Genomic DNA, 14179 nt, shown 5'->3' on the forward strand with positions numbered 1-14179 from the left:
CGATGTCCGTTCCTGTTGCTCTCTGCTGTTGCGTCTTGGAAACGATTTTAACGCACGCACGCACGCACGCACGCACGCACGCACGCACGCACGCACGCACGCACGCACGCACGCACACACACACACACACACACACACACACACACACACACACACACACACACACACACACACACACACACACACACACACACACACACACACACACACACACACACAAAGAGACCTAATAGTATCAAAAGTTTGGAAACAAATGAATAGTTATTACTTTTTTAATGATGACATTTTTTTGTAAAACCTTGCATCAATGTCAAATACATTCTATTATCTAATGTTTTGGTTGACAATACAGTTGGATATTTTCTGATGAATCTTCCAAATTATTCAACCATTCACACTTTGTACCACTGAATCTAGCAGGGCAGAAAATGGCAAGCAAATACTGGTAAAAAAAAAAAAAAAAAAGCAAACTAGGTCTCCCCCTGTATATTTTATTAATGGTTTCTTGAAATTACTCAAATTCTACATTAATTTATTAATGTACAGAAGAAATATTTTAAGAAATATGGACCTTGTATTTTGTATTTTCTTTTCTGGGGATGGACCCATTTGGGCATTTGGGATTGTTTGAGACACTCCAGGATGACGTTTTCCCTAGGCACAGATGTAGGATCAGCTTCCCCTCCCCCAATCCTACACTTAACCATCAGTGTGAAAATGCAAAAGTGAACCAAGATCAGCATCTACGGGCAACTTCACCCTACTCTGACTGAACGCTCATCCTTCATGATTACTGATAGATAAAAAAAAAATGGATAGGTTTCTGCTATATTGCTTCCACCTGTCATGTCCTACAGTATCAGTGGTCATAGAGGAAAGTACACAAGGAAAGTTCAAACTATTGAGACACAGTCACTGTACAGCTACAGTATGTAAGCAAGGCTTAGTAGGGAGATGAGGGCAGCTCTAGAACGTCCAGATATGCTTGTCATCTCACAACAGAAACATGGGCCCTATTGAGGAGACAGTACGGACGACAGAGGAGAGAGAGGGCATGGCACAGTGAGGGGCCCCCGGAGGCCCCAGATCGGGGGCACCCCTAAATCACCTGTAGTCAGAATGAGGGTGGAGGGGGGCTCCCACCTGCTACATATGTGAAGTCCACAGAGAATGCTAGACTGATAGAAAGTACTAAAAAACTTTGTCCGTATACAAAAACGAACATTGAATGTAATATGTCAGTGCCTGAACTTTGGCACGATAAACACATTACAGAAGATAAACAATGAGTATTAGGGAGGTCAAGCCAAATCAATGATTACAAATGAAATAAAAACATATTATCATCTCTATTTTCTTCATACAGTTCTTATTCAACATTGTGGCACTTTGTAACATTCCTTATCATAACGACCTGTTATATGAGCTCCTTTTTTAAAAATCAACTGGACACACACACACATGGAGATTTGACAAAACTGTAATTGACATCAACAGAAAAAAAACAACCAAATCATTTCTTGGGGCCTCAAGATACATTGTGATGCTCTGAACAGGTGTGTGTGTGCATGTGTGGTTGTGCAAAGACACTGACTGTGAAGTGAACTCAAAGGCAGTCTCAACAGACATGCATTTTGAGTCCTCCTCTTCGAGTCCCTATCGAGATCCATCTCAAAGATCCATCATTCTCACAATCCTTCAACTTGCCCCCTGCAAAAGTCCCACCTTGAAAACTGTTGGCCACCATGAGGTGACGCATCATCTCCAGTCATGTCCACACATCTACATTTCCACAGGAAACATGTCTACCATACTACCAAAGCTGGGGGCCCAATGCAATATAGTTTCAGGTTACGTTAACATTACATTAAAGTTCATTCAATCCCACCAGATCTTCTGGCTGTTTTTGGACCTTTTCAGGGCTATTTTTGACCTTTGACCCCAATCACGCCATGGTCTCCTTGCCTGGCAGTCTCCTGTCATTAAATGTGTGCATGTTGATGACCTCCTCAGTTTTGACGATGACTGGTGGCTGCGGCTTCTGCTTGAGCCGCCGCTGGCACTTCAGGGAGCCACGTAGCTCTTCCAGCATGGCACTGCAGAAAGAGCGCTGAAGAGGGGGAAGGAGTGGAGAGGGAGGTTGGGAGCAAAATACAGACAGAACTGGCAACAGTATCTGACAGATATAGTCAGTATACAGTATGTGGTCCATGCAAGAACAACGCTAGAGTTGTCAATATCATGCTCTAACCTACTGGTAAATGGTATGTTACTAAATATAGTCTAATATTCTCTATGAATTGGGCTTTTAAATTATGTGTCATTTAATGTAGTGAACTTTGAAAATATTGATGTAAGTCCATTTTAAAGTGGTTAAAATGCATTAAAATACATTGACAGTCTTTTTTTTGTTATGGGTCCCCATGCTGCCAAGGCAGCAGCTACTCTTCCTGGGGTCCAGCATTTGTTATGATAAACTAAAGAAAATGTACATTTTCATAAAGTTTTTTACATTTCTATGTTTACTTTTTGAAAACACTTCATATTAATGGACCAAAATACCAACAAATCTCCAAATCTATAGGTAGATGCAGAAATGTAATTTCCGCCTTTGGTGCCTGGCATTAAAAAACATCAAATATTTGTGGTGTTTTAAGTAGTTAATTACTTTTTTTTTATGTAGCGGTGTAGCTAACTGGAACTACACACTACTTTTTGTGTGAAAAAATAACAGAAAATATGGGTGAAGTAGACATTCTGAATTGAAACATAGTGTTTGTGTTTAATAGGCTAAATGACATATTCTGTTAACATCTGACTCCAGAACCAGAGTGATCTGTTCTTTCAATGTGTGGTCTATGTCATTTCAGTTTTACATAAGAGTGCTTTAGTGTATCTTAACTTCTTCCAGTGTGAAGTAATTTGTTATCAGAGAAGCTTTCCCAACACTAATACATGGTTTGGGAAGCATTTACATCAGGGCTCTCCAACCCCGTTTCTGGAGAGCTCCAACCCCAGTTGTAAATAACCTTTATTTATCACATCACGAAGAAATTTGTCTTGTCACCAAAAACCCTCACAAACATTTACAGATGCACATTTGAGAGCATCCTGTCGGGTTGTTACACCGCCTAGTATGGCAACTGCACTGCCCTCAACCGCAAGGCTCTCCAGAGGTTGGTATGGTCTGCACAACACCACCGGGGGTACACTACCTGCCTTCCAGGACACCTACAGCACCCGGTGTCCCAGGAAGGCCAAAACGATCATCAAGGACATCAACCACCCGAGCCACTGCCTGTTCACTCCGCTACCATCTAGAAGGCGAGGTCAGTACAGGTGCATCAAAGCTGGGACAGAGAGACTGAAAAACAGCTTCTAGCTCAAGGCCATCAGACTGTTAAACAGCCATCACTACACAGAGAGGCTGCTGCCTATATACAGACTCAAATCATTGGCCACTTTAATCAATGGATGACTATTCACTTTAAATAATGCTACTTTAATAATGTTTACATATCTTACATTACTCATCTCATATATATATATATATATATATATATATATATATATATATATATATATACACTGTATTTTATAACTTCTTCTTCTTATGCTGCTCAGTCATCGCTCATCCATATATTTATATATTTATATGTACATATTCTTATTCCATCCCTTTAGATTTGTGTGTATTAGGTAGTTGTTGTGGAATTGTTAGATTACTTGTTGGATATTACTGCACTGTCGGGAACTAGAAGCACAAGCATTTCGCTACACCCGCATTAACATCTGCTAACCATGTGTATGTGACCAATAAAATTTGATTAGAACTAGGCAAGTCAGTTGAGAACAATTTCTGATTTACAATGACGGCCTACTCCGGCCAAACACGGATGACGCTGGGGTAATTGTGCTCCCAATCACAGCCGGATGTGACACAGCCTGGATTTAAACCAGGGACTGTAGTGACACCTATTGCACTGAGACGCGGTGCCTTAGACCGCTGTGCCACTCGAGAGCCCTGAGCACTTATTAACAAAACACCTACAGGAAGGTAGCTCTCCAGGAACAGGGTTGGAGAGCCCTGATCTACATAGTGTTTCAGCAGACTTTATAAATATTTGACAGTCTCTTTAAGACTACATAAACCTCACCTTCTCTAGCTCTGCGTTCTGTTTAGACTTGTACAGGACCTCCCCAACGGCCACGAACAAGGACAGGACCAGCCCTGCGGCCAGCACGATGAAGATGCCCCCGATGTTCTGCACCCCCAGAGCGCTGGCCTCCTTATTCTTTTCATCCTCCGGACAGCCGTTTCCCCTCCACCACTTCTCCTTCATCATGTGCAACTTCCCTTCTTCCTGCAGTTGCAGGATCGCTATGGTGATCTTGTCCCGGTACGGAGACCCTGCGGGGTACAAAAAGGACAGAAAATCAGATGATCAAAAACTATATATACTGAACAAAAAAATATAAACTCAGCATGTAAATTGTTGGTCCCATGTTTCTTGAGCTGAAATAAAAGATCCCAGAAATTGTTCATATGCACAAAAAGCTTATTTCTCATCCCTTTTAGTGAGCATTTCTCCTTTGCCAAGATAATCCACCCATCTGACAGGTGTAGCATATCATGAAGCTGATTAAACAGCAAGATCGTCACATAGGACAGTAAAAGGCCACTCTAAAATGTGCAGTTTTGTCACACAACACAATGCCACAGTTTTTAAGGTGCGTGAAATTGGCATTTTGTCTACTGTAAACCGTCTACAACATCATTTTAGAGAATTTGGCAGTACGTCCCACCAGCCTCACAACCGCAGACTACATGTAACCACGCCGGCCCAGGACCCCCATATTTCGGCTTCTTCACCTGTGGGATCATCCGAGACCAGCCATCCGAGACCAGCTGATGAAACTACGGAGTATTTTTGTCTGTAATAAAGCCCTTTAGTGGCTAAAACCTATTCTGATTGGCTGGGCCTGACTCCCCAGTGGGCGGACCTGGCTCACACGTGGGTGGGCCAATGCCCTCCCAGGAAACCCAAGACAGCGCCCCTCGTGAAATCCATAGATTAGAGCCTAATGGATTTATTTCAATTGACTGATTTCCATATATGAACATTAACTCAGTAAAAACATTCAAATTGATTATATTTTTGTTCAGTATAAATAAAACGTCATAGAGTGAATGTATTTGTTATGAAGTCAAAGACTATTCATTATTCATGCTTTCATTAGTCATTATTCATGTGATTCTGTCCCGGCACAGAGAGCTTGCAGGGACCAAAAGGACAGGAGATCAGAACATGTAGAAAGAAAGATAAATTTTTTTTGCATCAGATTAGCTTATTAAGTGAATATATGCATGTTGACAAATTTCCCCTTTGGGGATCAATAAAGTATTAATATTATCTTACTTGATTCAATCTTAAGTCAAAGGCATTGTTCAATGGCAATTTGTTTGCATTCAATGGTGCACAGCACATTTGCAATCATAATTTGAACACCCCACAGTGTTAAATTGAACCCTTTCTTAGAAATGATGTGACCATCTCAAGGAGTGTTAAACTAACACTTTTTAAAGTGTTGATAAACTAACACCTCCAAGAGTGTTGGGTCCCTAACACCGTGGGTGTTGCAAATTCTGATTTAGAGTACATTTAAACTGTATTACAGCTGATGCTATGACCCTTTTTCAGTGTTAGGGAATTAAAACCTGAGGTTACAGTAACAACATTTTGTGTGTTGTTGTCACTGTTGCAAGTAAAGCCTTACTTGTATATTTATTTCCTAGGGTGCCTTTTCAGTACCACCCATGACTACTAACAGAGACATGATTGTTGCATTCATTGGTTTTTAGTCCTGTAACCTTCACCAAGTGAGTGCCTAAGTAAATATTTTACCATAACATTATTTTTTTTTAAATGACAATACATTCCTGTTCTCGACAATACCATACCCGGATAGCGTATAGTCTTACCCTAACACAGTGGCCTGCAATCTGCAGTCAGAATGACTGCCAAGGTAGGGAAGAATGATAAATGATACTACCTAGTGGCACAGCGGTCTAAGGCACTGCATCTCAGAGCAAGAGGCATCACTACAGTTTCTCGTTCATATTCAGGCTGTATCACATCCAGCCGTGATTGGGAGTCCCATTCAATGGCGCACAATTGGCCCAGCGTTATCCAGGTTTGGCGGGGGTAGACCATCATTGTAAATAAGAACTGTTCTTAATTAATTGACTTGCTTAGTTAAATAAAGGTAAAATTAAAAAAAATATATAATTTTTTTTTAAAAATGAACTGGAAACACAATCTCAATAACGGGTGAAATAAGTTCCGCCATTTACAGATTGGATTAGTTTAGAGAAATGTATGTTATTTATCTTTGTGTAGTAGATAATTTAATCAATCAATGCATGCAGAAACAAAGATATTAAAACAAACTATTCTAAAAAGCAATCTGCAACAAAGCATGCTGGGAAATATGATATTGAGGCCCCTCCCATGTCTTTTCCACTCAGAGTGAAGTCTTTTTCACTCAGTCGAGTAACAACAATGCCATGTGGTGTTGATTCCACTGTGATTCAAATAACACTTCATTTATTCACCGCAGGTGGCGTCAATTTCAATCCCACTGGTGTTAACGCCACTAGAATCCTTTTACCTCAAAGCCAACATTTTTACACAGACCAATTTGCTGTGTGGGTATGGGGATCAACTTGTTGGCCTCTTTAGTTTATGAACATAACCTGTCATGCTATTGTGGTGTCTTCATAGAAACACTCCCTTGTAAGTCCTCCATCCTCCTATTCATCGCTAATCCTCAGAGTATCTTGGACACGCTACAGAATTAGCATCTTGTTCTCAAGCGGGCATTACAACACTACAAGGCGTTGGTGACACTGGGTTTTGTGTTCCGGAAGAGCAGATCTCCCGTTGATTCTGATGAATAATCACTGTGTGTGTGTGTGTCATAAATGGTGTACGTAAACAGAAGAGCCCGGTAGGGGGTTCACTGTGTGTGTGTGTGTGTGTGTGTGTGTGTGTGTGTGTGTGTGTGTGTGTGTGTGTGTGTGTGTGTGTGTGTGTGTGTGTGTGTGTGTGTGTGTGTGTGTGTGTGTGTGTGTGTGTGTGTGTGTGTGTGTGTGTGTCCATATGCGTGTGCCAACTCCCCAAATCCGCACACAGTGGGAGAACGCCTGAATTAGTGACAGCATATTGGGACACATCGGGAGCCTCAGTGATTGAAGGAAAAGTAATCACTCCGAGGTTACCGAGTAGGACTGCTGCCTCCCTCCCTCTCCTCTCCCTATTCCAGAGCACAACACTTCAACGACCTAGGCAGCTACTACACGCAGTCTCCCTCTGACGCAGCCAATACTCGATTAATGCTTACTGGGGTTTTTATTTATATTTCATGTTAGTGTTTTAGTGTTTTGTTTTTAGTGTTTTTTTAATGTATTTTTTTTTTAGTGTTCGTGTTTTTATAATGTGATTATTTAACTTCTTCAGTCTTTTTCTCAATTTGTTGGTGCTGAGTGGATCATGTGTGTGAGTACATGTGTGAATGCATACCTGAGTGTGTGTAGCCCCCAGGTAAAAGAGGCACCACAGAGGCTTTTGTTCATAAGACAGTTCGAAGTTAAAGGTTAAGTTTGGCACTCATTCCGAATGGTTAAGGTAAGGGTTAATGTTTGGGATAGGGCTAAACATTTTCTTTAAACAGCCTCCCTGACTGAGATCAAACACACAACCTTCTGAGTCATGGGCTTGTACCCATCCACCATGCCCGTCACGCGGTGAACTTGAGCCCAAGGATCCGAAGTCTCCTGATTCTTCTCAGCTTCAAATTATTCATGATGGGTGGGGGGGGGGTATTTTTTCCATGACGCAACGCAGAGTGCTTCGACACAGCCCTTAGCCTTGGTATATTTGTCAAATACCACATACCCCAGAGGTGCTTAGTGCTATTATAAACTGGTTACCAACTTAAATAGAGAAGTAAAAAATACATGTTTTGTCATATCCATGGTATACAATCTGATATACCACGGCTGTCAGCCAATCAGAATTCAGTGCTCAACCACTCAGTTTCTAAAAACCTTGAGGGTTTTATCCCTACAACAGAGTGCAATGGGGATTTTAGAAAACAACAGCTAACAAAAGCTAACCAAGTTACATCAAACTCTGAAATGACAGCTAACATTCCCTTTGAATTTTCTTCAGCTGTTTTACATTGACATTTATATTCATATTAATGATGCTGCTGCATGATTTTGCCTGGTCAGAAAAACGGCTAGAAGACATCCGACACCGTTTGCTTTCTTTGGCAGGGGGAAGATCGAATGGATATTTTGCAACATTGTTGCCAAGGTCTGAGTGGCAAACATCAAGGTTCATACAAACGTAGTCACACCCTGATCTGATAAACCTGTCTTTGTGCTGGTCACCACCTAGCTCCAGGTGTCACCCATCTTCCCCATTATCCCCTGTGTTCTCTGTTTGTCTGTTGCCAGTTCGTTTTGTTTTGTTAAAACCTACCAGCGGTTGTTCCCCTGCTCCAGTCTGTTCTTGCTCCTGTTTTCTAGTACTTCCTGGTTTTGATCCTTCTGCCTGCCCTGAGCCTGCCTGCCATTCTATACCTTGACCCACCTCTCTGGATTATTGACCCCTCCCTGCCCTGACCCTGCCTGCCGTTCTGGGCCATTTGCACCTTCTCTGGATTACTGACCCCTGCCTGCCTTTGACCTGTCATTTGCCTGCCCCTGTGTTAGAAATAAATGTTTCTTTCTTTGACACTGTCTGCACCCAGAGCGCTTCAATGTAGAGTCGGGCACCTGTCGGGCATTTCTCGCTCAGTGTTCCCTAATCATCCAGCTGCAGCCTTCCTCCTTCCCGCTGATGTCCGGGAGGGCTCTCGCCTGGGCTACGGCAGTATGGTAACAACAGTCGGCCGTATGCTTTAATCTGGAGGAGTTCGTTGCAGAGGTAAAGAAGGTTTTTCGATGCTCCATTGCCCGGGAGAGAGGCTGCCCGGAAGCTACTCCAGCTTCGGCAAGGCTCCCGCAGTGTGGCAAACTACGCGGTGGATTTCTGCACGTTAGCAGCTGAGAGTGCCTGGAACCCGGAAGCCCTGTTCGACGTGTTCCTTCACGGATTATTGAAGGTGATTTAAAGACGAGCACGCAGCCCGGGAGCTGCCCCTGGACCTCGACTCCCTCATAGCCTTGACAATCCGGATCGATGGGCGGCTACGGGGACATAGGAGGGAAAGGGAGTCTGTTCCCTGTCGCCAACATTCGTCCTCGATTTCCATCTCGCCTTGGGAGGAATCCCGGAAATCCCCGAACCCCACATTTCTAAGTGGATCCAATGTCCCCCAAGTTCTCTCGGAGATGATTCTTCGCTGCTTGGTCCCCGCCAATCCCAACACTTGGAGACAGCTGCTCATGTGGATAGAGTATAGGCGCAACACCCTCCCTAGCTCAGCTACTGGTCTCTCTCTCTCTCTTTTGAATGTTCTCTGGGATATTAGCCCTGCTCTTCCCGGAGCAAGAGGAAGAGGTCAGCATACCCTCGGCCCAGATGTTCGTCTGTTGCTGTCGCCATACCTGGAAGAGTGCCCAGTCGGCTCTTCTCAAGACTCTCCTGTGAAGATATGAAGGATCAGGTTACAGTAGGTCCGCTATACAGCACCCTCTCTCTCCCGCAGAAATGGAAGTTAAAAATCTCTTTGTTACAACAGAGAGAGATTTTGTAGTACTGTAACATCCAAGATTGGATAATGAAGCAATATTTCTGTAATCCAAACAGTTAGAATGGTCCATTGGTTCCAATTATGTCAGATCAGTTGTTGTTTTTGGATCTCATTAAGGACAGTATAACAACATAACTGTATCTCTGAATGTGTATATTTCCCATCCAAATGTTGTGGAACTTATAGGATTACATATGAAACTATTTGTGAGAAGATGAAATGTGATCTTGGCCTTCTAAATGAGAAAATGTTTTTTTTTCATGTAAAGTTTATCCAGTCAGTAACCACGCCCACAGACATTATCCCAAACGTAATGGAACACCCTTTTCTCCCAAGTGTTTAAAAGGACCCGCTGAAGAACTCTCTATAGACCAGTTAAGTGCAGCACCAGCTGAATATGTTACAAATGGTTAAGAAAACTACAAGACTAAAGACCAAACAGGCGGGGCGGTGTTGAACAGGATGACACGAATGGTTAGACTATGAGACCAGAAAAATGTGGAGCGTGGCTGCACGTTGAAATGGTAGGAATTTAAATCTCTAGAGACCAGTAAATTGCCAGGTTGCTATGGGCGTGTTTAAATGGTTCTAGCTCTACATTAGACCAGCGTGACCGACAGTGTGAGCTGAAAGGTACAGAATGGTTAGAAACACTGAAACTCACTCTCAAAGAAGAAGACTACACAGGAACATTCAGTCCGCAGCTAGTTAGTTAAGTAGTACTTTAGTCTAGTTTAAGTACTTTAGTCTAGTAAACTCGACCAAAGACGAGAAGAAAAAGAACAATTTACTCTCACCACCATAGATACCTCTATTCTAACGAACAGAGCCTGCTGAACAATGCGGGGTATCCCTATGGAGGATTCGTTCTCACAGACACTCCGAAACCTACAACTGCAAAAAGGGCATGGTGACCTCTGGTGGACAACCAGAGGCTTTCTGTTGAAGTACTCCCAGTAGATGGATCGACTGTTTTCAACAGAGACAGCAAAGCCATACACATGTAAATATGTACATTGCAATTATTTTGAAAGAGCGACCATTCATGTGTATTAGTATTCCAATGAGCATAGGTATCAGCTGTATTTAGTGGAAGTCCTTTGTCTCCCCCTTTCTCTCGTTTGAATCTGACATTTTGTGTAACAAGCCGTCATATTGGTTTTGTCCTCTAGGGACCTTTCATTGCATAGTGTTAGTAACCAATAACTATACCATGTGTAAGCTATCTTTTTTTGTGTGTTTATGTAATTCTGTGTGATTATTTAGTTAGTAAATAAATCATTTAGCCAATTTGTATATCGCTGATTCATCATTTATGTTTGGGTTCGTGCAGATATCCAAGGGTTTTTCGACATTCAGAATGAGACTTAAGGTAAATACAAATTAATGAATTGACTGATGTAAGAGATATTTATATCTTTAGAGTTTAGTCAGGAGATAGTAACTCGTTAAATAACCTTTCCCGTGGTGCCCCAGATTACTACTTAACTAGTGTAATAATTGAATGTGGTATGTAATTATTGTATAAAATAACAGTCAAACACATTGATGATAGTCAAGACACCACAACCACCTCCAGGAATCGATGACAGGCGGACAGCCACAGGACCCCGGCTCCCCATTATCATCTCGGGCAGAGGGTATGGCTGTCCACTTGGGATCTGCCCCTCCGGGTAGAGTCCTGCAAACTGTCCCCCCGTTTTATCGGCCCTTTCCCCATCTCCAAGATTCTTAGGTCCTCTGCTGTTCTTCTTCTGTTGCCCCGTACCCATCCCACTTTTCATGTGTCTAGGATTAAACCTATTTCTCACAGCCCTTTGTCTCCCATTCCCCTAAATCTCTGAGCACACTAGGTGAATAATCTGTTTATGTGCCCTTGAGCAAGAGCAAGGGACTTAACTGCTCATGTATGTCACTCAGGATAAGAGCATCTGCTAAACAACAAATGTAAAATGTAGGTGGGGGTCACAACCAAATCTTGCTAAGGTTCCCTAAAAGGAAAGAGGCGCCCCTGTGTGTAATACATAAATAACTTAGCTATTGAAATGCAAGTATCAAGTGATGAGACCAGCAACAGAAAGTATTACAATACAAGAACACACTGGACCTCTTAGCACAAACAAACAAGAACATGAAACAAATATGATTCACTTTATTTTAAATGATGATGTAATGGTGAATGAATCACATTGTAAATGTGGTAGCTGCAAGCTGTCTTCACATCCCTCTCAGTCCAATCCCCACAGACAGCTATAGTAGAGGGGTTGAGATTACAAGAGAAGAGGGTGTGGGGACTAGGTGGAGGTTCAGATCTGCTGGAGAGTTACACTCCTATAGCTTATCAACCAGTTAGTTATTAGAATCAGGTACACTAGATAAGGGTTGGACAAAACCTACGAGACGGTTACGCTCCAGGAGAGCCCTGTATCTGATCAAGCTGGATCTTGTGTCGAGTCTGTAGGTTCCATATCGATCTGGTCATCCTCAACGTGGTACTCCAGCTCTCGGGGGCCTGACTGGTGTCACACTTTTTCCACTACCCCAGCTAACACACCTGATTAAACTAATTGCATTCCGAGGAATAGAGTCCTCTAGAGAATCACCTGAAAAACATAAATGGTGTCACAATTACTTTGTTTGTAAAAGGTAGCATCATTGAAACGTTTTAAAAACCAAGCAATGCTCTCATATCGAACATACATGCTTGTGGTTGGCAAAGAAAGCAAACAGGTACATGTAACAAACATCCATTGAAGTATAGTCAAGGTGTTCACAGAGTTGGATCATGTCCACATACGGTAGCCTGGGAGTCTAAATTTGGATTCTCGAGGGCCTTCTCTCTGGTCACTGCATGATGGATTATCAATGCTCAGGGTGGGGACTGACAGCCCATGTCAGTTTGTGGACCTATGATCTCATCATTGCAATTTGAAAGGTAGATCTACATTTGCTGCAGCATAGCCTATGCTAATGTACAGTTGAAGTTGGAAGTTTACATACACCTTAGCCAACTACATTTAAACTCAGTTTTCACAATTCCTGACATTTAAACCAAGTAGAAATTCCCTGTTTTAGGTCAGTTAGGATCGCCACTTTACTTTAATAATGTGAAATGTCAGAATAACAATAGAGAATTATTTATTTCAGTTTGTATTTCTTTCATCACATTCCCAGTGGGTCAGCAGTTTACATACATTCAATTAGTATTTGGTAGCATTGGGTCAAACATTTCGGGTAGCCTTCCACAAGCATCCCACAATAGGTTGGGTGAATTTTGTCCCATTCCTCCTGACAGAGCTGGTGTAACTGAGTTAGGTTTGTAGGCCTCCTTGCTCGCATCCGCTTTTTCAGTTCTGCCCACAAATTTTCTATGGGATTGAGGTCAGGGCTTTATGATGGCCACTCCAATACCTTGACTTTGTTGTCCTTAATACGTTTTTTCACAACTTTGGAAGTATGCTTGGGGTCATTGTCCATTTGGAAGACCCATTTGCGACCAAGCTTTAACTTCAAGACGGATGTCTTGAGATGTTGCTTCAATATATCCACATAATTTTCCTGCCTCATGATGCCATCTATTTTGTGAAGTGCACCAGTCCCTCCTGCAGAAAAGCACCCCCACAACATGATGCTGCCACCCCCGTGCTTCACGGTTGGGATGGTGTTCTTCGGCTTGCAAGCTGCCCCCCTTTTCCTCCAAACATAACATTTTGGCCAAACATTTCTATTTTTGTTTCATCAGACCAGAGGACATTTCTCCAAAAAGTACGATCTTTGTCCCCATCTGCAATTGCAAACCGTAGTCTGGGAATTTTATGGCGGCTTTGGAGCAGTGGCTTCTTCCATGCTGAGCGACCTTTCAGGTTATGTTGATATAGGACTCGTTTTACTGTGGATATAGATACTTTTGTACCTGTTTCCTTCAGCATCTTCACAGGGTCCATTGCTATTGTTCTGGGGTTGATTTGCACTTTTCGCACCAAAGTACGTTCATCTCTAGGAGACAGAATGCGTCTCCTTCCTGAGCGTTATGACGGCCACTTGATCCCATCGTGTTTATACTTGCGTACTATTGTTTGCACAGATGAACGTGGTACCTTCAGGCATTTGGAAATTGCTCTCAAGGATGAACCAGACGTGTGGAGGTCTACAATTGTTTTCTGAGGTCTTGGCTGTTTTCTTTAGATTTTCTCATGATGTCAAGCAAAGAGGCATTGTGTTTGAAGGTAGGCCTTGAAATACATCCACAGGTACACCTCAAATTGACTCAAAGTATGTCAATTAGCATATCAGAAGCTTCTAAAGCCAGTTTCTATAATTCTCCAAACTGTTTAAAGGCACAGTCAACTTAGTGTATGTAAACTTCTGACCCACTGGAATTGTGAGGCAGTGAATTATAAGTGAAATAATCTGT

General features: G+C 42.4%; 1 protein-coding gene across 2 annotated transcripts in view; it reads right to left on the reverse strand.

Moving 5' to 3' along the window:
* Window positions 1–325: 325 nt before the first annotated feature.
* LOC123994947 (glutamate receptor ionotropic, kainate 2-like) overlaps window positions 326–14179 on the reverse strand; it is a 200702-nt gene continuing 186848 nt past the window's right edge. The window contains exons 16-17 of one of the 2 annotated variants that reach the window (XM_046298081.1): window positions 4158–4411; window positions 326–2110 (exon numbers count right to left, since the gene is read on the reverse strand). In XM_046298081.1, the coding sequence (XP_046154037.1) occupies window positions 1946–2110; window positions 4158–4411 (419 nt within the window). In that variant the 3' untranslated portion in view covers window positions 326–1945. Of the gene's footprint in view, window positions 2111–4157; window positions 4412–11945; window positions 12369–14179 lie in introns of those variants that run through there. The other variant, XR_006831754.1, reaches the window with a different exon arrangement.

This window comes from Oncorhynchus gorbuscha, linkage group LG14 (genome assembly GCF_021184085.1).
Source record: "Oncorhynchus gorbuscha isolate QuinsamMale2020 ecotype Even-year linkage group LG14, OgorEven_v1.0, whole genome shotgun sequence".
Classification (NCBI taxonomy): Eukaryota; Metazoa; Chordata; class Actinopteri; order Salmoniformes; family Salmonidae; genus Oncorhynchus; species Oncorhynchus gorbuscha.